The following is a 21,860-nucleotide window of genomic DNA, read 5'->3' as shown; positions in this document are numbered from 1 at the left end:
AGTGCCACACAATTTTTTATATATCTTTAAAAGAAAAAATCAACTAGCTCGGCAACACATCCCATAATGTGTACACGGGATGCACTAAAAAACTAGCTGCTTATATTTTTTTTTGTTTAGCCATGTTTGAAAATCTCCAACAGCGAAAAAGAAGAAGGTAGTTTTGAGATGGAGAGTAGGCGAGGCTGTTTATGGTTTCCATGGAAATGAAAGCTGAAATGACTCTAACCTATATATACACTTTTGCAACTCGGCCAACCCACTTCTTGAGAAAGCAAAACTGACATAGATCTACGCCGGTCCAACTTTTTAAAAATAATCTTCTGCGACGTTTGCAACTCGAGTTCGCGCATACTTACGCGCCAAGAAATGTTATAAACATTGTTTCGTAAAATAAGATTTTAAGTGGCGTTCTTGTTTTTATTTTACTTTTTATAATTTGTTGTAATTGCGACGGCTTTCTTTACCAATGGATAAAAAGTGTTTGGTATTTAAATGAAATAAAATAAAATACTAAAGCTATTATTAAAATGGTACTTTAAATCTTAACATTGCTTATACCCGATGGCATTGTGACATAATTACACTGATTTAAATAAAATCAATTTCACAAAAAATAGTAACACTCAAAACTACATTTTTTTTTGTTCTATCGTATGTTAGAATGTATTAGTTCAAATGTCATATTCAATAATAAAACAGAATGTACACTAAAATGTTATCTCACAAACCAACAACAATAAAAATAGACATGCATATTGTATACAACAGATGGAAAGTGAGTTTTATATATCGGTAGACCAACAGAGCTCTAGTGCTATACATCAGTAGGCCAACAGAGCTTAAGTGCTATACATCAGTAGGCCAACGGAGCTTAAGTGCTATGCATCAGTAGGCCAACAGAGCTTAAGTGCTATACATCAGTAGGCCAACAGAGCTTAAGTGCTATACATCAGTAGGCCAACAGAGCTTAAGTGCTATACATCAGTAGACCAACTGGGCTTGAGGTCTATACATCAGTAGGTCGACTGGGCTTAAGGTCTAATCATCAGTAGGCCAACTGGGCTTGAGGTCTAATCATCAGTAGGCCAATTGGACTTGAGGTCTAATCATCAGTAGGCCGACTAGACTAAATTTTAATACAATCAGTAGACCAACTAGACTTAAGTTTTATACATCAGTAGGTGAACTAGACTTGGGTTGTAACAACAGTAGGTCAGCTAGACTTGAGTTGTAACATCATTAGGTCAACTGGATTTATGTTTTATACATCAGTAGGTGAACTAGACTTGGGTTGTAACAACAGTAGGTCAGCTAGACTTGGGTTGTAACATCATTAGGTCAACTGGATTTATGTTTTATACATCATTAGGTCAACTAGGCTTGAGTTATAACATTAGCAGGTCAGCCTGATATAGATTGTATACCTCAGAAGGTCAACTAGATTTCAGTTTTATACATAGTAAGCCAACTGGGCTTATCTTATCTTATAAGCTTGAGTTCTATACATCAGTAGGCCATCTAGACTTATTTTTTAATACAATCATTAGGCAAACTAGACTTAAGTTTTATACATCAGTAGATCAACTAGACATACGTTTTATGACTGAGTGTTGTTTACCAGCAGTCCTATTGGACTTAAGAAGTGTACATCAGAAGGCCTAGTACATCAGAAGGCCTAGTACATCAGAAGGCCTACTACGACTGAGATACCATGTTAATATTACGATCAAAGAGAGTTATGTTCAAAGGGAAGTGATGGCAAGCCGGAAGTGGCGTATAAAGTTCTCATGCACGAAAAAATAAAGAAGCGGGTAGAAGATGGCAGACGTGTAGCATAAAAACATGGCCAGAACGCTAAAGCTGATGGACACTTCCCCGCGCGGACACTTAGTGGCTATTGTGTAAGGTATTGACCACACGTAGGTGACCACAGTCAGAAACAGTCCGTGCTGGATGGACCCTACAGTTGCAGTGGTCAAGTTTTTGGACCCTTGGGAGGACCGCTTTAGTCTCACTTGTTCGGATTGCTTGATACTCCAGTCCAAAGATGTAACGCTGATTACGTTCTGCGTCAGTAGGAAGCCTTTCAGGTCGGAAGCCTTGCTAGGGATGTAGTTAATATCGCTTATCGCCTTGCTTGTTAAACCTCCTAGCGTAGTGTCCAAAGAGGGCCTCTTTTGAAACGTCGGTAAAGTCGGACTTGACCGAGAACTCACTTCCTCATCTCTCTCGCCTGAAGACGTCGACCTGACGAAAGACGTCTGCACGCCCTGTTCAACGATCGTTCGCGGATACTGACGAAATCGCATGAATTCTGTAAACATTTCTTCCAAGTCGCTAACGCTTTCGGCTTTGCTTGACTTAACCTGCGTTGGTTTACGCTCTAGTTCTCTGCTGATGTTTGGTCTGGATTTCGATTGAATATCGTGGGTAAATTTGGATGCATGTAAATCCGTATCACTGCAGTTCCTTTGGTGGATTGAGGAAATGACGGAGTTTAGTAAAGCCGTCTGCTGAGAATCGCACCTTGACCTTAGCTGTCGTATCCTCCAGGCCATATAAAGGTAACAGAGGAGTATACTAGGAGTCAAAAGGCCATGTACCAGGATAGTACTGTAAGTGTAGTACCAGCAAGAGTGTAAATAGGAGTGGTTGCATTTCTTAACTCTATCACTAAAGAGATAAGAGACGCCCGTGTATTGAGGCGCCAGAGGAATGGAGGCGTGAAACGCCGAGAATAACCAGCAGAAGGCAATGGTGGTGACGTACACCTTGCCGGTCAAGTATTTTATAGACACACAGGGGTGGGCGGTGGTCATCGTCCTGTCCACGGCCAGAAATACCTGGGTGAGGACCCCGCAGATGTAACTGCACTGGAAGAGAAACGCCGTGGTTCTACACACAACAGGATTGAGAACACTCATGCGGCAGTCAGTCGAGCTGCAGGTGAGCAACCGGACCGTGACGGGAACGACCCACAAGAGGAGGATGAAATCGCAGAGAAGAAGATTGCCTAAAAGGATGTAACGCTTTTTCTGCTCCAACGCCTTGTACCTCCTCACGATGACAAAGAGGCAAGCAAGGTTCAACAGCAATCCGAGTATATGTACCATGTTTAGAAATGTTAACTGTAAGGCTAAACTTTCAGAACTGCTAGAAGTCAAGTTGTCACCCCTTTCCATACTGTTTATCTGACCGGAAACGTAGCCACGTCTGCTGCATGGCAGACGATGTTTATTTCTTAATGAAATATTAAAATTAAAGTGACCTACCACTTCGTATTCCTTTAACATTAAATTCAAAACAAAATACACTTTTTAATGTTTTTTTTTCTCACTTCCGCTCCGCTATTTGTAAAAACAAAATTTTGTCATGAAAAAAATTTAAAAAACGAAACAAATAAGTTAAAATTAAAAATGATAATCAAAACGTAATGACTTATTAGATTATAAACATCCGGCTCCGAATGCCTAGATCTGTCTATTAGTAAATATTTTGTATCATCTCCAAGATGAATCAATATCTGTGAGCCAGTTGTGTGTGAGTTAGTTGTCACGAAAGCGCTTCCGGTTCAATACAAGCGCTATAAAGATACCAGCAGATGATATGGACATTCACGGCTGGGAAGCATTAGCTTACGATCGCTCTTCACGGCGTGAGGCTGTGAGTGTCGGAGTCACGAGATACGAAGCCAGGAGAGCGGCCAGCCGAACCAACAAAAAGCTGAGAGAAGAAGCAGGCCTAACTGCAACTGACCAAACCTACCCATGCCACGTATGCGGCCGGCCTTTTAAAGCGAGGATTGGACTTAACAGTTATCTTTGAGTTCATAGGAAATGAGAAATGTGCTCATCTTCGACCACGAAGGAGGAGCTATATATATATCGTTGTCAATGAGTTCGTTGCCTATTCTCTCTCTCTCTCTATATATATATATATCTTTCTTTCTCTTGGTCTCTTATTCCTTCCGTCTTTTTCTGGCTCTCACTCGATTTTCTCTAATTCCCATGCCCTCATTATCTCCCTCTCTTATTCTCTTCTCTTATATTATTGTCTTATTCTACACAAGTCTGAGTAATTCCTTTATGGAATACCTGCATTTTGACACTTTACCTGTAATATGAAGCTCTTCAACACTGGCAGTAACTGATGGGAGAAAGAGTCACTGGATAGACCCAGATGGAGAGTATGCATAAAGGAAGGGTCCTGAATTGTAGATGGCGTACACACCAGAAGTAGAAAGAAGGGTGAAAGTGCCCAACCTGTGACCGCAGTTGTGTATCAAGGCGGTACGTGACGTTTTGGCGCCGCCGTTTTGGGGATGCCGTTTTGGCCCCGCCGTTTTGGCGACGGGACGTTTTGGCGCGAGCCGTTTTGGCGACGGGACGTTTTGGCGCGAGATATCATTTGACTATAATTTAATAAGCACGTAGCTTTTTTTTTAATGAACCCTTGAATTCCAGCGACTTAGGCAAAAAACCATGGTGTCTATGTATACTTAACTTAAAGTATTTTGAGAAACATGGTACATGTATTATATTTTTACTTATTATTAGCAAATGTTTGGTATGTATAGCTGGAGATAACATACAGTCATTAAATAAACCAATGTTAATGTAAACAAATAATTGCATCAATTTTTAGTCTTTCATTGTTTCATTTTGTTTTTAATTTTAAAGTAATATCTTAAAAAACTTTTTTGAAAATAAAAGTGTGCCTCTTAATAAACACATACACAAGCCAAAATGTTTATTAAAGAAAATGATGTGAAAAACAAACACACATTTACATTTAGTACTTGAAAAATATGTCTTAACACAAACACTCATGCAAAAAAAAAATGAATAATTCTTTTAAAAGAAATAATACAATAAACGTACATAATGTATTTCGCGCCAAAACGTCCCGTCGCCAAAACGGCTCGCGCCAAAACGACCTTCGCGCCAAAACGGCGGGGCCAAAACGGCGTCGCCAAAACGGCGGCGCCAAAACGTCCTGCTTCGGTATCAAGGATTGGCCTCTTTAGTCACATGAGAAAATGCCACAGACCAGACATAGTTATACGTAAGTCTTATCGGATCTAAAATAAATGAAGTGCTCAGAAAGACACAAAGATAGAGGCACATTTCTTATTCCATACACTAGAACAAATTCGTACAAGTGGTCCTTCTTCCCTAGTGCCATTACAGAATGTAATAGGCTGCCTAAATCAGCCAGGAAAACCAACGACTTAGCAAAGTTTAAGTCATTGATTAACATGCATGACTAGATTGACACATGAAATGCGTAGGACGTAATTATCTTATTTTTTTTTTTTACTAACGTCTGTAATATATAAGACAAGAAATGATGAAATTCTATAGTTTTATTTGTTTTGGGTCATTGGTAAGAACCAACAGTCTGGCAGTAAACTATACAAACATATTGTATAAACAGACAGTAATAAATAAAACAACAACTAAGAGTTCATAGTTTATTGCTAAGTATTTAGGGCATTGGACTCCAGACTACCAATGAATCAGACGTTATATAAATAAGACGAAACCAATTATAAACAAACACGTAGATAGCAAAAAAAGATAATATAATCATGATTTCGATTGACGCTTTGTGTCTCAAGATTGCATATGTCTGCATAGTCTGTCAAATGTACACGAGAAATTGTTGCGTGGCATATTGCACTGTGGGATTGAACAGCTAAAACAATTAATGATAACAATACCACCATCACATTTTTTTTAAAAAACTTTCACAGATATACACACACACATTCTTTCTTACAAAATATTTACAGACCTGTTAGTCAAGCGGTCAAGATAAACAAACCAATTAGGTTTTCACCTGAGCCAGCTAATAAAATCTGTCTAGCTTTGATCTTTTCTGAATCATCGAAGTAGTTTCTAAAATATGTCATAACCATCCAATTATAAATGATCAACTATATATATATAAAATTAAAATATGCACTTTGTCAAAACCAGACTTTGATCATGAAATTTTGTTATGAAATGGTGAAATTAAAAATAGCGTGATTTATCAACGGAAACAATCCGTGCATACGCCTCCGTCACTGTGGTGTCGTGCGCATAGAGCGCCATAAAAAAAAAATTGCTGGGTCCTTGTCATATATAATACGAGCATCGAGGTCCTTACTATTTGTAAGTTTCAGGAGAAATATTAGAAAAAGATTAGCAAAGTGAGTTCACGTATCCATACATGACAATCACTTTAACTCTTTAATCGAAGGGAATTCATTGTAAATTATATATAAATAGGGGGCACAGTGGCTGAGAGGTGAAGTGCTTAGCTTCCCCGGTTCAAATCTACTTGAGAACTGGGATAGGGAAATTCGGGATTCTTAAGGCGCCCCTAAGCCCACTCAACTCTAATGGGTACCTGACTTAAGTTGGGTAAGGCAGTTGGTCGTTGCGCTGGCCATATGACACCATGCTTGTTAACCGTTGCCCAATACATCGCAAGGTCTGGAAGAGGAACTTTTACTACATAGAACTGGGATATAAAACAGGGGCTTAGTTTGTAACCAGCCTTGAACTTTCCCCGCATATGTAACATAAAAACTGGAACTGCTATCGACTGTGTACAATTTACAAAATGCATATTTTTTTCAGAGAAAATTCAAGGGTAGATAATGAGAACAAACTCAAAGGTAGATAATATTCTCTGCTTTCACTTGCAAATTCAAAAATTCATTCTTAAAATCTCATGACATAACAGGATCTAGTTTCCAAATATGACTTTCAGTTACAATTGAATAATTTGTTTTTTTTAACGATGATATGTAACATGATTTAAAAAAACAACACTTTTTTATACTAAAAATAACATCAAGATTTATATTGATATATTTATTTCTATTACTTACGGAATTACGATCACACAGCAATGTGCGTTCTATAGAGTTAATACTTTGACTTCTATGAGGTCTGATAAGTTCCTTACTAGCAATACTAAAAGTGAGACAGACAATCAAACAGATGGTATGATGAAATGTCAGTCAAAAACACAGGTAATGTAATTAAGGCAGATAAAAACCATTAAAAGATATAATTATTTCATACAAACAATAAGTAAGACAATAAGATGAAATGAAGGAACAATCAATGGAATCTAATTTCAATCAGATATTGATACATTTTAGCCAAAACAAAGTGATGTAGAAATCAGAGAGCGTAATCATCATAATTGAATTTTTTTTTTACAAAGCTTATATCAAGTCACTCTATTTGTCTGTCTGGCCAAAGGTTTGTAAAAGTTTTTTCTACAACACCCAATCTCGGATCAATCGGAAATTTTGCACAATTATTTTTTTTTACCTGACAATACAAGAATCAATATTAAAAATAAAAATAAACCAAATAGGTCTGTCTAACCCTAACTATTGGTAATAAATTATTTTGTTTGGTATCACAAACAAGGGAAAGAATTGTACTTGGCTGAAGTGGTGGTAAAAGCTGAATTAGTCGACTTACATATTGTCTGTCCGAGGCTTAGTGAATAAAAACATGAAATGGAAACAATAGATAACTATACAATCTTCCACGGACTCTTCGCCAGCAGAGTGGTTAACATGTTGGCTAGAGAAGCCTGAGAAGGCTTTAGCCCACAAGATCGAATTTAAATCGTTGCCTTTGTTTTTTCTTAAATACATTTAAAAAGCAATCACCCAGACACCCCGTTATTTCTCCCCCTGCACCTTTCCAACTGGTTAAGATAAGACAGCGGTTCTCAACCTTTTAAGCTCGGCGACCCCTACAATCCACCACTCTGCCGCGACCCCCCCACACACACACACACATACAGAAATAGAAGAGTAGACAATAACAATCCATATTTTCGATAGTCTTAGGCGTCCCCTGGAAAATCGTTAATCGACCCCCAAGGGGGTCGCGACCCACAGGTTGAGAACCCCTGAGATAAGTGATAGGATCAGACCATATTGATAAAGCTGAAAGCATGAAACTCCGCTAAACAAAAACAATGGACATCATTCACGAATCGCAAACAAACAACATTTAGCCACGTGATTCTCTATCTCTTCTATACGAATTACGTAATGCACACAGGCTGTCACGTGACAGTTTTTTTTTAAATCTTATCTTATATTATACAGACGTTACTTCAAAAAAGAAGATGATTACGTCCTACGCGTCATGCATTTAGTCATGCATATTAACCAATGACCTAAATTCTGCCTAGTCACTGGCTTTCCTGGCTAGCTCAGGCAACCCATTCCATGCTCTAATAGCACTAGGGATGAAGGAGTATTTGTACAAATTTGTCCTAGCATATGGGATGAGGAATGTGCGTTTATTTTTGTGACTTTTAGAGTATTTTATTAAATTTTGTTTTCGTATTTGAAGATTATGGTTCAGTGTTTTATGTATAATTACTACTTTACTTTTGAGCCTTCTGTCCAGAAGGCTTTCTAAATTTAGTGATTTAACTAAAGGTGTTACTCTAGTCAAATGTAAATATTCGTTTGTTATGAATCTTTCGCTGTTTTATCAACATTATCACGTGGCTAAATGTTGTTTGTTTACGATTGGTGAATGAGGTCCATTGGTAAAAAAAAATATATATTTCTAGCGCACAGATTTATTATTGTTAGTCTATAGCTCTATTACAAAATTAATTACATGACTTATCCAAACTAATTGATACACTTATAGAAACATTTCTTCTTTAATGAGTATCCTCTTATATTTTGTTTGTTTCAAGCTTATTATGTTTCATTACTACAGTAATGAAAAGAGCTTATGGTTTATAATCTTTATAACTCGCGGTATCTGTTTTGTTCTTGGTTTTGCTGTTTTGTTTTATTTTTGTTGAAACTGTTCAACAATGTGTCCTACAAATATAGCCATATGGAGCGTGGTGTTTAACTTGCAGACCGGAAGGAGTCACGAGTGACCCGTGAGCTTTGGGATGTTTAGGACGCCAGCAGACGTAACTCTAATTTAAAAGCGTCTGGACCGCAGGTACTATTGAGCTTGACATCCGGCCTCCTTCAGTCATGAAAAGACTATGGTTCATCTCGAACACTTTTTCATATGGCTGTGGAGCCCTATTTTGGACAGGCACTCCCGTCCACATATATTGGATGTCAAGGTGGCTTTCGCTTTGGTGGTAGAGGAGCTGGCCATTGTCCACGTGGCACGCTTTTCTTCAAGAAACGAGGCCCATGTTTTCTCGCTGTCCATAGCTTTCTTGGTCACCGTCTCTCTCCAACTAGTGCGGTCTAAGGCTCTGTCTTCCCAATGGTCAGTATCAATGTTTACTGATTTTAAATCCCGTTTTATCACATCAACGTAACGGAGGTGGGGGCGACCAGTTTTTCATGAGTCAGACGCAAGTTGCCCGTACAGAATGATTTTCGGGATGCGATTGCCCTCCGTCCGGCGAACATGTCCGAGACAGCGCAGGCGGCGTTGCCTGAGGACCGTAAAGATGCTGGGAAGGCCTGTTCCCGCGAGGATCTCAGTATTACACACTTTCTTTCCATGATATTTTAAAGATCCTTCGAAGCGAAGGTTGATGCGGCGTTCCCTATGCGTTTTTTGTATCTCCTCTTCTAGTGACAGGTCATCTTGAATTGTAGACCCAAGGTAGCAGAATTCGTTTACGGCATCTAGCTTGTTGTCGTCAATGAGGATGGAGGGTGGTGCTAATGGTTAGGCCATACTCTTTGCAAGCATTAGAGAAGCGGGACATTAGTGACTGAAGCTCCTCTTGTGAGTGTGCCACTACCGTCCGCGAAGAGCATATCTCTTATGAGATGAGCTTGACATCCTATAAACATCCACAATTTCTATAGCTACAAATGCGCAGATTTTTTTAAAAAAGTTTGGGATGCATTTCATTGGTGCATCCAAGAAACGTCTGCTTTTCAATGGTCCAATCATCTCAGAGACCTAATTATAACTTTTATTTCTTCAGTCTAGATTCGAATATCTTCCAGTCCAAGTTTTTGTGAATCAATAACAAGAAATAACAATTTAGAAGAGTTTAAATGTCTATTTAACATGCATGACTTGGTAATTACAATGAAAGACCTAAATGTTTTGGAAGATTACAACTTCTTCTGTAATTCATTAATTAATTATTTCACGTGTTAACAACAATCAGAAAACTAGCTAGCTATAAAGAATTTGTCATCAATATCGATCCCTTTTTTTTTGTAATTTAAAGAATATGCAGAAATATTTGCACCTTTTGTTTAACTTTGAAAAGTCTAATAAAAATTGTATAATAGTAATCTTATTTCATTAGCAGGTGATGATGAATTTCTTAAGTAATACCAACTTAGTCTTTTTTTTTTTTTTTTTTTTTTTTTTTTTTAAGGAAACCTCAGAATTTGCGCTATTCAGTTTTAGCTTTATCATCATAGGAATCCTTGGGCTTTATGCCTCTTTTCTTTGCCTCTTTTTTGGGCCATCTTGCCTCTTTTGTGGGCTTTTTTTTTTTTTTTTTTTTTTTTTTTTTTTTTTTAAAGTAAGTTACCATAATTCACAAGTATTAAATCATAAACAATTGAAAAGTGATTAACCTAAAAATATAATAACAGTAATAGAAATATTATTTAATATCAAAGACATACTACCTAACCAATGGGCCCCCTAAAGACAGAAAAATGATACAAGTATACTCTACTCCAGAACAATCAACACAATATCAGACATCCCTGACCCCCAACACCCTACTTCTGAAAAACTACATGAGCATTATACAGGTATATGAAAATCAAACTAGATAATTCTCTACCCTAAAGTCCATTATTTTCCTAAACGTTAATTCCAAGTGATTAGGATCAAACACCTTATTATTATGTAGACATTTGAGCCAGCTAGCCCAAACAAGATTCCTGTATTCGGAAACAATAATCAAGTTAAAGTTATGTATCATTTTATTTTTTAGTTTTGGCAGCTTGTTTAAAATAATAGACAAGTTAACATTTACATAATTGCCACAGTTTGCTTCCAATAGGTCCATTACAGTACTTCTAACTTGAAGGAATAATGGACATTCCAAATACATGTGTTGTTCGTTATCAGCATTTTCAAGGTGGCATAATATACATTCACGGTCATTTGCCCGTCTTCTAACCATAGGGGTCATCCCAAAGATAAGTCTATAACTAATCTCTCTAGCTTTTGGTGGGATATGTTTACTGTGTAGGTTTATGAATGTGTCCTTGAATTCTGTCACCCCAAGAACTCTCCCCCACTTAATCCTATTCACTAGGCTTTCCTGTAACAGCTTTTTAAGTGTTATGTATGATTCTTTGGTTTTGTTGTGTATTAAATGTTCATTACCAGGTAAAACTCTTGAAATAGATCTGTAAAATGGATGAGTGACTGTACCAAAATAGTGAGGAGTATCATTGTGTATTGGAAGAAGACTACTTAATCTTAAACCATAATAGTAAATTGTCAAGGGAAAGTTTGTTGGGTTTCTAACTACTTGACCTACAAATTTTAGCCTTAGCGACTGTATTTTTGTTTTAACATCTTGCAAGTTTATCCCCCCATCCTCTTTGTTTTGAATGAGTGTAGTGTGCTTAATGCTCCTAATAGTGTTTTTAAATATAAAGCATCTAATTAACTTGTTCAGCTTGTTTATGAATTTAGGAGGTGGCTCTGTAATGTTAGGTAAATAGACAATCTTTGGAATGACCAAACTATTTATCAATACAGCTCTACCAAATATTGTAGAACCTGTGTGCTGATAACGTTTAATTAAGTTTGAGGCTTTGACAAAAATATTCTCCCACTGGTCTTTACAATAGAACAAAGGATTACAGGTATAGACAATACCACAAATCTTGATTTTATCAACAATTCTGAAAGCGCAATTCTCTTTGAATTTCCATTTCCCTAGTCCCATTACAGAGGATTTATTTATATTTATTTTTGAACCACTAGCTTCTCCGAAAAGTGTAAACTTCTTTAGTATATTCTCAATATCTTGCTCTGAAGATGGAAAAAAGGTTGTATCATCCGCATAGGCTTTGACTTTGATGGTTGAGAAGGAACGACCCGGTATATTTATCCCAATAATGGATGGGTCAGATCTTACAGATTCCAAGAAGGGTTCCAAGCAAAGGATATACAAGAAGGGGGATAAGGGACAGCCCTGTCTGACAGACCTTTGTATGAGGATACTCCTACTGAGAGAATGATTAATTATCAATCTACTTGTTGCATTGGTATAGACAAGCTTTATATATCTGATTAACAGGGAACTTATTTTACATTTCTCAAGCACCTTGAACAGGAAGCTATGGCTTACTCTGTCAAAGGCTTTTTCTTGATCTACAGATAAAAGAGACACATTGAGGTTTTTATCCTTACTGTACATGATAAAATCCCGTAAAAAATGCGTCATGCCGTCAATGTTTCTGTCCGGGATACAACAGTACTGGTCATGTCCGATAAGTTGGTTTATGAGTGGTTTCATTCTTAGGAAAATCATTTTTGTGAGAAGTTTATAGTCCGTGTTGAGAAGTGAAATGGGCCTATAGTCGCTAGGTGAAGTGTTATTTTCAGATTTCTTAGGTAAAAGTGTGATGTATGCTTCGTTAAAATTTGGAGGAAAATGTCCCCGTTTAATGGCGTCGCTATATAGTCGCAGTAAGAGAGGACCAAGCAGGGGGAAGAAGGTTTTATAGAGTTCAAATGTTAAGCCATCTGGACCGGGTGATTTATTGTTCTTAGTCGAGTCCAGGGCAGTCCTTAGTTCGTCTAGCGTAAATGACTACTAATTAGGCCTACTTGTAACACGCTCATAGTTTATTTTTAGTCTAAAATCAGAATATTTATAACAACTAAAGAATTTCCAGTCAATTAGTTTGGCTTAAACTACATGTCAGACAACAATGCCATTCACTTCCTGCGCAGACCAACTAGTTTTAACCAGCCATGCCAGGCAATGCATGATGCTAGTAAATTCACCGTCTACCGAAATGATGACCTCATTAATTAACAGCACCGACTCTCAAACCCAAAAGACATAGATCCTGCAATGAATGATAATAATGAAATATTTATAATGGCGGCACTGGACAACCTGAAAGAATACATAAATAAGCGTAATGTAGTTTGAGTTATCCTCCAGATTTTTAAAAATTTCAACCCATCCAGAGTTTTTAAACGTTAGTTCAATGACTTTGTCCAGGAGTCACTATGTTCTTATGACGAGAATCAATGAGTTTTTACGTTAGAACCAAATGTCTTTAAAAAAAAAAACGATATAATTTCTTCTATAAGTTTAACCGCCACTAGTGCTAAACCAGTCCAACAGAAAGTTTGTTTATATAGGTCGGTTTCAACTAAGGCCATCGGTCCAACTGAAATGAAGCCAAAGTTAATTTCGGCATAGAAGAGGGAGCCTTCAGGGAAAAGTTACTAGAGTTTTCAATGAACAGAGAGTGTCAGACTTCCGTAATCTTCTTTCTGAACCGCGGCACTGGCATCTCCATACTGAAGTTGTCACTGACAGTGACATCGTCGATGTTGACATCATCAAGCACGTCCATGTCACTCATCGGGTCAGCGGTGAAGATGTCATCATCACTGACCACACCAGGCCTGTAGTTGTCGTACTCAGACTCGTAAGCCGTAGAGCCAGAGTCGGCGTTGATGTGGTTGGCCGAGTGGGACATCTCGCTACTGCTGGCCAGAGAACTCAGGCTGGTGTGCTCCGCCCTGGAGCCGAGAGTCTGCACTCCGAATATGAGCGGCATCAGGTATGCGTGGCGAGTCTTGGGGCTGGCGCAGTTGGAGGATGGAGGCGAGGAGACATCCTCCCGGTCACTGGGGATGTAGTCCAAGCTGCGGCAATGGCGGGGTGGGATACTATGAGGCTGACTTCTCTTAATCTGAAAAGGGTTGATGGACATCCTGTTTGGTCTGTAGTTTTCCTGTTTCAAGGCATGTGGTAAAAATTTGCTCTTATCCTGAGCAGGACTAAATTTGTTCTTTCTGAATTCGGGAGTTTTCGGGTACTTGCTGACTTGAGCAACTAGACCGTTTGTGTGTTTATTGTATCTGCCTTCGGACGCGCCCAAAAAACTATCTGGCTCATCGTAGAAGATATTTTCCATGTCTGGCTGGTCATACTCTTGGGTCAACTCCTGCAACAGCTGTGTTAGAGAAGCGGACGCCTCTGGGATAGGAAACTTGGGCGTCGGTGGGCAGTGAGGAATACTGTTGATGGTGTCGCTGGACCTCGACCTGAAGCGGTCCAAGGTGCTGTAAGGGGACGTGAAGACATAGCTGAGGACGTTCTGCCGGTCATCCTGATGGGGCAGCTGGCGTATTAAGGCGCTCCTCGATGGTTTTAGCTCGATAGGGTTTAGGAACACAATGGACGAGTGATCACTGATTGGATGCGAGGCTATAGACTCTCGTTCATCATCTGAGACATAGTTAAGGTTGAAGGCTTCCTTCTTCTGTCTGTAAGGCGACAGTCTCTCTAAAGCTTTGTAATGAGGGGCTGCTGGATAAGACTTGCGATAGTTCATTTTGAGGTGGCCTGCTTTATCATTGGACACTGACCTCACGCCGTTAGTTTGACTAGACCAGTATTTGGACTGAAGTTGTGACATTAACTTGTCGTTTTTGTCTTGGTTACTGGGGTCGTAGAACAACGACATTGTCTTACCGTCAATACTGGCCACTACTCCACCAGACAATTTCCCCCCTGGCTGTGTCCCTTTGGGAGAAGGGGGGAGGATATTGTTTTTCTTACAAGCTTGAAGATTATTTTCCATCACGTTTGTTGAAAGTTTACTGCTGTAGTGCCCGTTTTCAGGTTCATCATCATGGATGATGACTGTCTGCTCGGATGAAGTGCTCCTCTGAGAAGGTGTTGCCGAGTGGTGGCTGTAGTCGAAGGAGCCTTTACTTCTCTGAGAAGACGTTGAAGAAGGACATTTGTCTATTGGTTCACGATAAACACCTGTCACAAACTTGTCATCGTTTGGAGATGATGCATCGACAGAAGGGGATTTCTGAGACCGAGACAGGCACTCAGACAGCTCAGCGTAGTAGCTCTCTGGGTAGATGTCTCTGTCTAAACATGCATCTCTGAATGGGATGTCTATCGCTGTAGTCGGTGAGGGATATTTCGGAGATGATCGAGTGAGCTTTTCATATAAATAGCTTGCAGAAGGGTCTTCCAGGATTGTATCTTCTGCAACTTTTCTGAGATGGTTTTTCATTGGGGGCGAGACACATTTGTATATAGGAGCGTTGGCCTTGGCGTAGTGTGGGCTGCCATTGAATGAGGGGATAGGAGGCGGCTTGCAATTGGGCTCACTGTTAACTTTACGTAAGGAGTGAAGATTGGCCATGTGGCCCCTTGAGGTTGTTGGGCTTGCCATTGTTTTCACAGCTCTAGCCCCATCGCTGACAGTGGACTTAGGGCTTGTTGGACTGTTTGGGCTAGTGGATAAGTTTCCTTTTGTTTTCAGACTATCAAATAGAGAGTTCTGAACTTGCACTGAAACAGGTCGTGGCTGCTGGCTCTGCATATTAGAATTGAAAAAGTGAACAGCTGGCAGCTCAGGCCCTGCATTCTCAACAGTGGCCGAATTTCCAGCGGATGAGCTGCTGAGTTTTCTAGGGCTGCGGTGCATATGGGGGCTGTCAAGGGAGCTCTGCCTCTTTTTATTAAGGCTTCCTGTAGGAGTGGAGCCACCCCTCTGTCGTTCTATGGTAGACATTTGATGCTGCAAACGTTCGGAGCTTGAAGAGAATATCTGTTGCTCTGAACTGGATGACTTCCCAAGAATTCTAGGGGATGATGCTTCAGGAGTATTGGAATTGACAACTGTAGTTGGCATGTTATCAACGGATCTAAAAAAAAAAAAGATTTTCAGAATTGTGAAAACCATATTGTAATAATAAATGATTCATGTCTACTTAAGTAATAATAATAATTATAATTAATAATAATAATAATAATCATCTTTATTACCCTAAGGAAAGTTGTTTTACATTTGTGCTTTATACATAACACTTTATGAGAGAAAACGAATGATACTGTTATAACCTTGCCATGCACACTGCCATCCAAGATAGTGCAGAACTATTAGAGACCAGGCTAAGAAGGATATTTACTTTAGAGGGGAGGAGAACGATTTCCGCCCAAGTCTAGAGAGCTTATGAAGATGCTGTGCTCAATGCAGATGTTTATGTATGTGTGATGTCTTCGTGTAAATTAATATCGTTACTTCGTTGAGTTGACTCCCCTAAGTTATTACAATACGATACCATAGCTCACAAAATATATATGTTTGTTCATACTAGTTTCTCCTAACAAATTACATATGAAATTTACATCAGAATGTCAGATTTATTCTGGGACGGATCTAAGGGAAGGCAGCTGGTGTTAAATCCCTGGGGCCCCAAGATTGGAGATAAAAGTATATCTGAATTTATAATAAATTTTTAAAAATGTAAATAAAAAGGTTATAGAATTCACGGCTAAGTCATAACTTAATTTAAAGAAAGGGACAGTGTTCTCCCTTGTCTTACAACAAAGAACTCAAAATCTTCTCCCTTGTTTTTTCAACACTTTTTGAACAGGCTTTATCTCTTGTTATTTGTTCAAATTTGAAATATTCTCTACAAGCAGAACTAATGAGCTTATGTTCTATCACTGACCTGTAAGAAGGTGTTCCGCTTGGATGTGGACTGTCAGGGGGTGTGACTGGTGGATACATACAGTTGGGGTCTCGAGGAAGCATGCGGTCCTTTAAAAAGTAGGTGATCATATCGCCTTTGCCCTTGACTGGAACCTTCCCTCTGCACTCGAAACTGAAGACATTCTTTAATACAGCGTAAACCTCTTCTGTCACCTAAGTCATAAATATAGGAAAGTGGAATGTATTTTAACAAAGCTTATATCAACTCACTTTGCCTGTCTGTCTAATGCAAATTTTGAACACATGATAAATTGAACTTCAGAGATGCCAACTAAATAAAGGGCTAAACAAAATTAAAATACAAACAGAGGAGCTTAGAAAATGTGATTATTTCAATAACTTTATTTAAAAAATACAAAGCTTATATTGAGAGTACTTGTATCAAATTGTTTGGATCAGTCATGTAATTAAATTTGTAATAAAATACAAAAATTATAGATTTTATATAGCGCTACTTTCATGCTTATAGCATGCTCAGAGCGCTTTGGTCTAATCTTATTTGTGGACCAGTGGGGGGGGGGGTATCTAGGAGAAGGTTTTCTGTGCTGCCTTTAGGGTGCTCGCTAACAGATGATAATAGATCAAGACTAAAAATAATAAATCTCTGCACAATTCATGCTGTTAGTTTTCTCAATGTGCAATGAAATTAGATTCTTTATAGTTTTTAATTTCTTAAATGAAGATTAAAATGGTATTTACTGACCTGAATTTTCCCTAAGACCCCAGTACTCTCCATACGACTGGCCACATTCACGGTATTTCCCCAAATGTCATATTGTGGTTTTCTGGCTCCGATGACTCCAGCCACCACTGGACCTACATTGATGCCTAGAAGAAAGCAAATTGAATCTGTTATATACATTTATCCACTTTATCCTGTCAGCCAATACTAAATTTATTACACAGCAGACAGTGCTGACAAATGAGGAAATTCTCAACAGGAAAGGATCACAATGGCTAATGGGCCCTTTAATAATAATAATAATAATAATAATAATAATCTTTATTGTCCATATGGAAATTTGTCTTACAATTTGTGCATTACACCAAACAAAAAACATTATAACTATAAGAAACCAAGGTGTACATTCACACCAGACTCACTCATAATTTACATGTGACAAAGTTTATACCAGATTGTTCTTATTTAATGATTTGATTGCCAGGGGAACAAAAGTCTGTTAGTCTTTGCTATCGGTGTCTTGTATCTCTTTTGTGATGGTAAAATCACAAAATCCTGACACAAAGGGTGATTCTTTATTTCGAGGATCTTGTTAGCTTTTTTTATAGATGTTTGTCTCAAACAACTGCTCAAATGGGGTTTGTTTTTTGCCAATGATTTTACCAGCAGCATTTAGGATTCTATAAAGTTTATTTTTATTTTTAATGCTCAGATTGCCATACCAGGCATTGATATTGAAACTTAAAATATTGCAGATGTGAGCGTGATAAAACATAGTCAAGGCCTTTTTGCTAACATTAAATGAGGACAATTTCTTAGTAATCGTAATCTTTGCTGCCCTTTTTTGCTGATATAATCAGTATTTGCAATAAAATTTAGTTTATTGTCTAGGATAGTACCAAGGTATTTAAAGGTTTGCACAATTTCAATAGTCTCTCCAGCTACAGAAACAAATGACCTGCTGACCACTGTCAAAAACTTAACTGTATTGAGATCTCAAGCTAAGGAAAAGAAAGAGTAGACAGAGAAAGAGATGGGAAGATGACGTCTGCCATTGAAAGAATTCAAGTTAAGGCAAAAGACAGAGAGGAATGGAGAAAGATTATTCATAGATCCCCAATTGTGTAACAAAGTAAGGAATAGGGGGTGAAGACAGTGAAGATGCCATGGGGTTCACTCTCAAAAGGGGTTCACTCTCAAAAGGAGCTCTCTAAAAAATAAAAAAACTTTGAAATATTTTTAAATGACGGATAATGAGACTAAATATGCATGTGATTACTGGAGCATTAATAAAGTGAATTTTCATTATAATCTTGAAAAGAAGGTCAAGGCCTCTAAGAAAAACCTGCCAGGGGCTCCAGTGACTTTAATTGACCTGCTGTCAGCATACAGTGTAACCAGAGGAAGAACTTACCAACTCTTAATTCAAAGTAACCGGAGGAAGTGCTTACCAACACTTAATTCAATGTAACCTGAGGAAGTACTTACCAACTCTTAATTCAATGTAACCGGAGGAAGTACTTACCAACTCTTAATTCAATGTAACCAGAGGAAGTACTAACCAACTCTTAAATCAATGTAACCAGAGGAAATACTAACCAACTCTTAATTCAATGTAACCAGAGGAAGTACTAACCAACTCTTAATTCAATGTAACCGAAGAAAGTACTTACCAACTCTTAATTCAAAATTGTTGTAAGAATTTTCATTGATGTTCTTCAACTTTTCTTTCATGGCCATCACAAAGTCCACCAACATAGTCAGGTAATAAACTATAGAATCTTCTCGACCCTGTAAGCAGAAGACACAACGGTCAAACATTATTGTTACTGTTTAGATTTAAGCGCCAGATGTGAACATTTTGAGCATGCATGGAAGTTTGAATCTCATTGAACTACTTAAATAATAAAGTTGTTCTGACTTACTTTGACTAAGTGAGTAGGCTTCAGACCTGTAGCTGCCATATAACAGCTACCTATTGTCTTGATTTTTTCAACACCAAAAAAATATGGAATATCTAGAAGCTAGGTATTAAAAAAAAACACAAGTTATGATATTGAACATTTCTAATTGACTGATGTTTGAAATATTACTTCAATTTGTAATGATTTGAAAAAAAGGATGAAAAAAAAAAAAAAATTACAAATAATATAAAACAAAATATTACTTGACAAAAAAAAAGTTAAAATCTCAGGTTCTGGATAATTAATACATTTTTTTAAAAACATTTATGTTTCAATGAATCTGATACTAATTTGATGAAATATCTAAGAAAATAGTTTCACTTATTGGTTATATTGATGAGATATCAATTATTTATGTTATCCTATAAAGCAGCTAACCTGATCTAACATACAAATCTACCTGCATTTATTAGATACCTCATCAAAATCTGCAATAATTTCATTCAAGACTCGAAGGCACTCCACCCCTTGATTGTTTGCTGCCAACTCTACATAGAAGTTGGAGAAATTAGGTATGGAAGCAAAGAACACTGCCACTTTATTGTACTGTTGGCTATACAGCTCCTAGACATACAGAGAGAATACAGAAATATGCAACTTTATTACTTGTATAAGATTCTATATCATGTCTGTTTATTTGAACAAGTTGGTTCTATGATTATATTAGTGGTACAAATGTAGATAGTGAGCATTTGTATTTTGTTTGAAATTTAAAAACAAAATAAAAAATTCATAACATTTGGTAGCTGCCTAGTCAGGTGATATGTAGGCCTACTCTTGACTGTGTCGAGTTCGAACTCGGCCCTCCACCATTCTTCACAGTCTAGAAAAGATGTAATAGTCTGATGGGAGGTTTGGGCAAGTATGTAATAGTCTGATGGGAGGTTTGGGCAAGTATGTAATAGTCTGATGGGAGTTTTGGGCAAGTATGTAATAGTCTGATGGGAGTTTTGGGCAAGTATGTAATAGTCTGATGGGAGTTTTGGGCAAGTATGTAATAGTCTGATGGGAGGTTTGGGCAAGTATGTAATAGTCTGATGGGAGTTTAGGGCAAGTATGTAAAAGTCTGATGGGAGTTTAGGGCAAGTATGTAATAGTCTGATGGGAGTTTTGGACAAGTATGTAATAGTTTAAGTATGTAATAGTCTGATGGGAGATTTGGGCAAGTATGTAATAGTCTGATGGGAGTTTTGGGCAAGTATGTAATAGTTTAAGTATGTAATAGTCTGATGGGAGTTTAGGGCATGTATGTAATAGTCTGATGGGAGTTTAGGGCAAGTATGTAATAGTCTGATGGGAGTTTAGGGCAAGTATGTAAAAGTCTGATGGGAGGTTTGGGCAAGTATGTAATAGTCTGATGGGAGTTTTGGGCAAGTATGTAATAGTCTGGTGGGAGTTTTGGGCAAGTATGTAATAGTCTGATGGGAGTTTTGGGCAAGTATGTAATAGTTTAAGTATGTAATAGTCTGATGGGAGTTTTTGGCATGTATGTAATAGTCTGATGGGAGTTTAGGGCAAGTATGTATTAGTCTGATGAGAGTTTAGGGCAAGTATGTAATAGTCTGATTGGAGGTTAGGGCAAAGATGTAATGGTCTTCAAATCTGAGGGAACATCTGCAATATGTAAAACAAAAACAAAAGCATTCTAATAGTTTATATCCTAGTTTGACTCAACTTCTATTTCATGATAGTTTTAAATAAATTATTGGACCTCAGATAAGATTAATGTTATTGATTCAAGGTTGCTGCATGCACCATGGCTATGTGAAATGTGCTTCTGACTATGGTCTCGATTTACCGCAGCTCAAACACAGCTGCCGCCATCCTGTAGGACGTTTGTGTGAGGATGTAATAATCATTTTTTTGTTATGGAATGTCCAAAACTTGTAAATCAAAGCAAAATTAAGACTACACTAAGTATAATTGCTCAAATGATTATTCCCAGCTATTCCACAGTTCAGTTAAGGATGCTTACCATGTGGCTGCTTGACTGAAGATGTAAAAAATGGTTGGCTACATGCTCAGGCAGCAAGTTACACAATATTCTAGAGTTTTGTCTTTGAAGTTCCTGCATACCAGATTTCTCCTCAGTGGCCTGTGATGTAAACCAAAAATGTGTCATAAAAAAATGAACAGTCAGTTAAACAACAGAAACCAAACAACAAAGCACTGCAAGAAAACTCTAGTCAGAAAAATATAATTAAAAAAACTTAATATCAAACCACATAAATTGGGCTTTCAATTTGTAATGGAAGATTTGTAAAATTATATTCTAAATTCTGAACTATTCTGCCATATAGTGCCATAAAATGTCATTGCTTAGTAAACTAAAACTTTATATCATCTACAGATTATTAATAGGAACAGGACCTAAATTTTGTTAGTAAACAACTTGAAAAAACTTTTGGTAATTTGTGTTTCCAGTTATCAGTGACTATAGCAAATGACAAAGAAGTAAGTACACAGTATACAAACAATATTG

At 37.8% G+C, this 21,860-nt stretch overlaps 1 protein-coding gene across 3 annotated transcripts in view; it reads right to left on the bottom strand.

Annotated features, from left to right (window-relative positions):
- Positions 1 to 5,464: 5,464 nt before the first annotated feature.
- The window catches only part of LOC106067245 (adenylate cyclase type 1-like), a 160,345-nt gene continuing 143,949 nt past the window's right edge, over positions 5,465 to 21,860 (bottom strand). For all 3 annotated transcript variants that reach the window (XM_056004566.1, XM_056004632.1, XM_056004706.1), the window contains 7 exons: positions 21,354 to 21,473; positions 19,796 to 19,942; positions 19,340 to 19,438; positions 19,088 to 19,205; positions 17,436 to 17,560; positions 16,692 to 16,885; positions 5,465 to 15,881 (listed from right to left, as the gene is read on the bottom strand). In XM_056004566.1, the coding sequence (XP_055860541.1) occupies positions 13,454 to 15,881; positions 16,692 to 16,885; positions 17,436 to 17,560; positions 19,088 to 19,205; positions 19,340 to 19,438; positions 19,796 to 19,942; positions 21,354 to 21,473 (3,231 nt within the window). In that variant the 3' untranslated portion in view covers positions 5,465 to 13,453. The remainder of the gene's footprint in view (positions 15,882 to 16,691; positions 16,886 to 17,435; positions 17,561 to 19,087; positions 19,206 to 19,339; positions 19,439 to 19,795; positions 19,943 to 21,353; positions 21,474 to 21,860) is intronic.

This window comes from Biomphalaria glabrata, chromosome 1, assembly GCF_947242115.1.
Source record: "Biomphalaria glabrata chromosome 1, xgBioGlab47.1, whole genome shotgun sequence".
Classification (NCBI taxonomy): Eukaryota; Metazoa; Mollusca; class Gastropoda; family Planorbidae; genus Biomphalaria; species Biomphalaria glabrata.
Note: the sequence above shows the minus strand (reverse complement) of the source record. Positions and strands in the feature narration are given on the sequence as shown.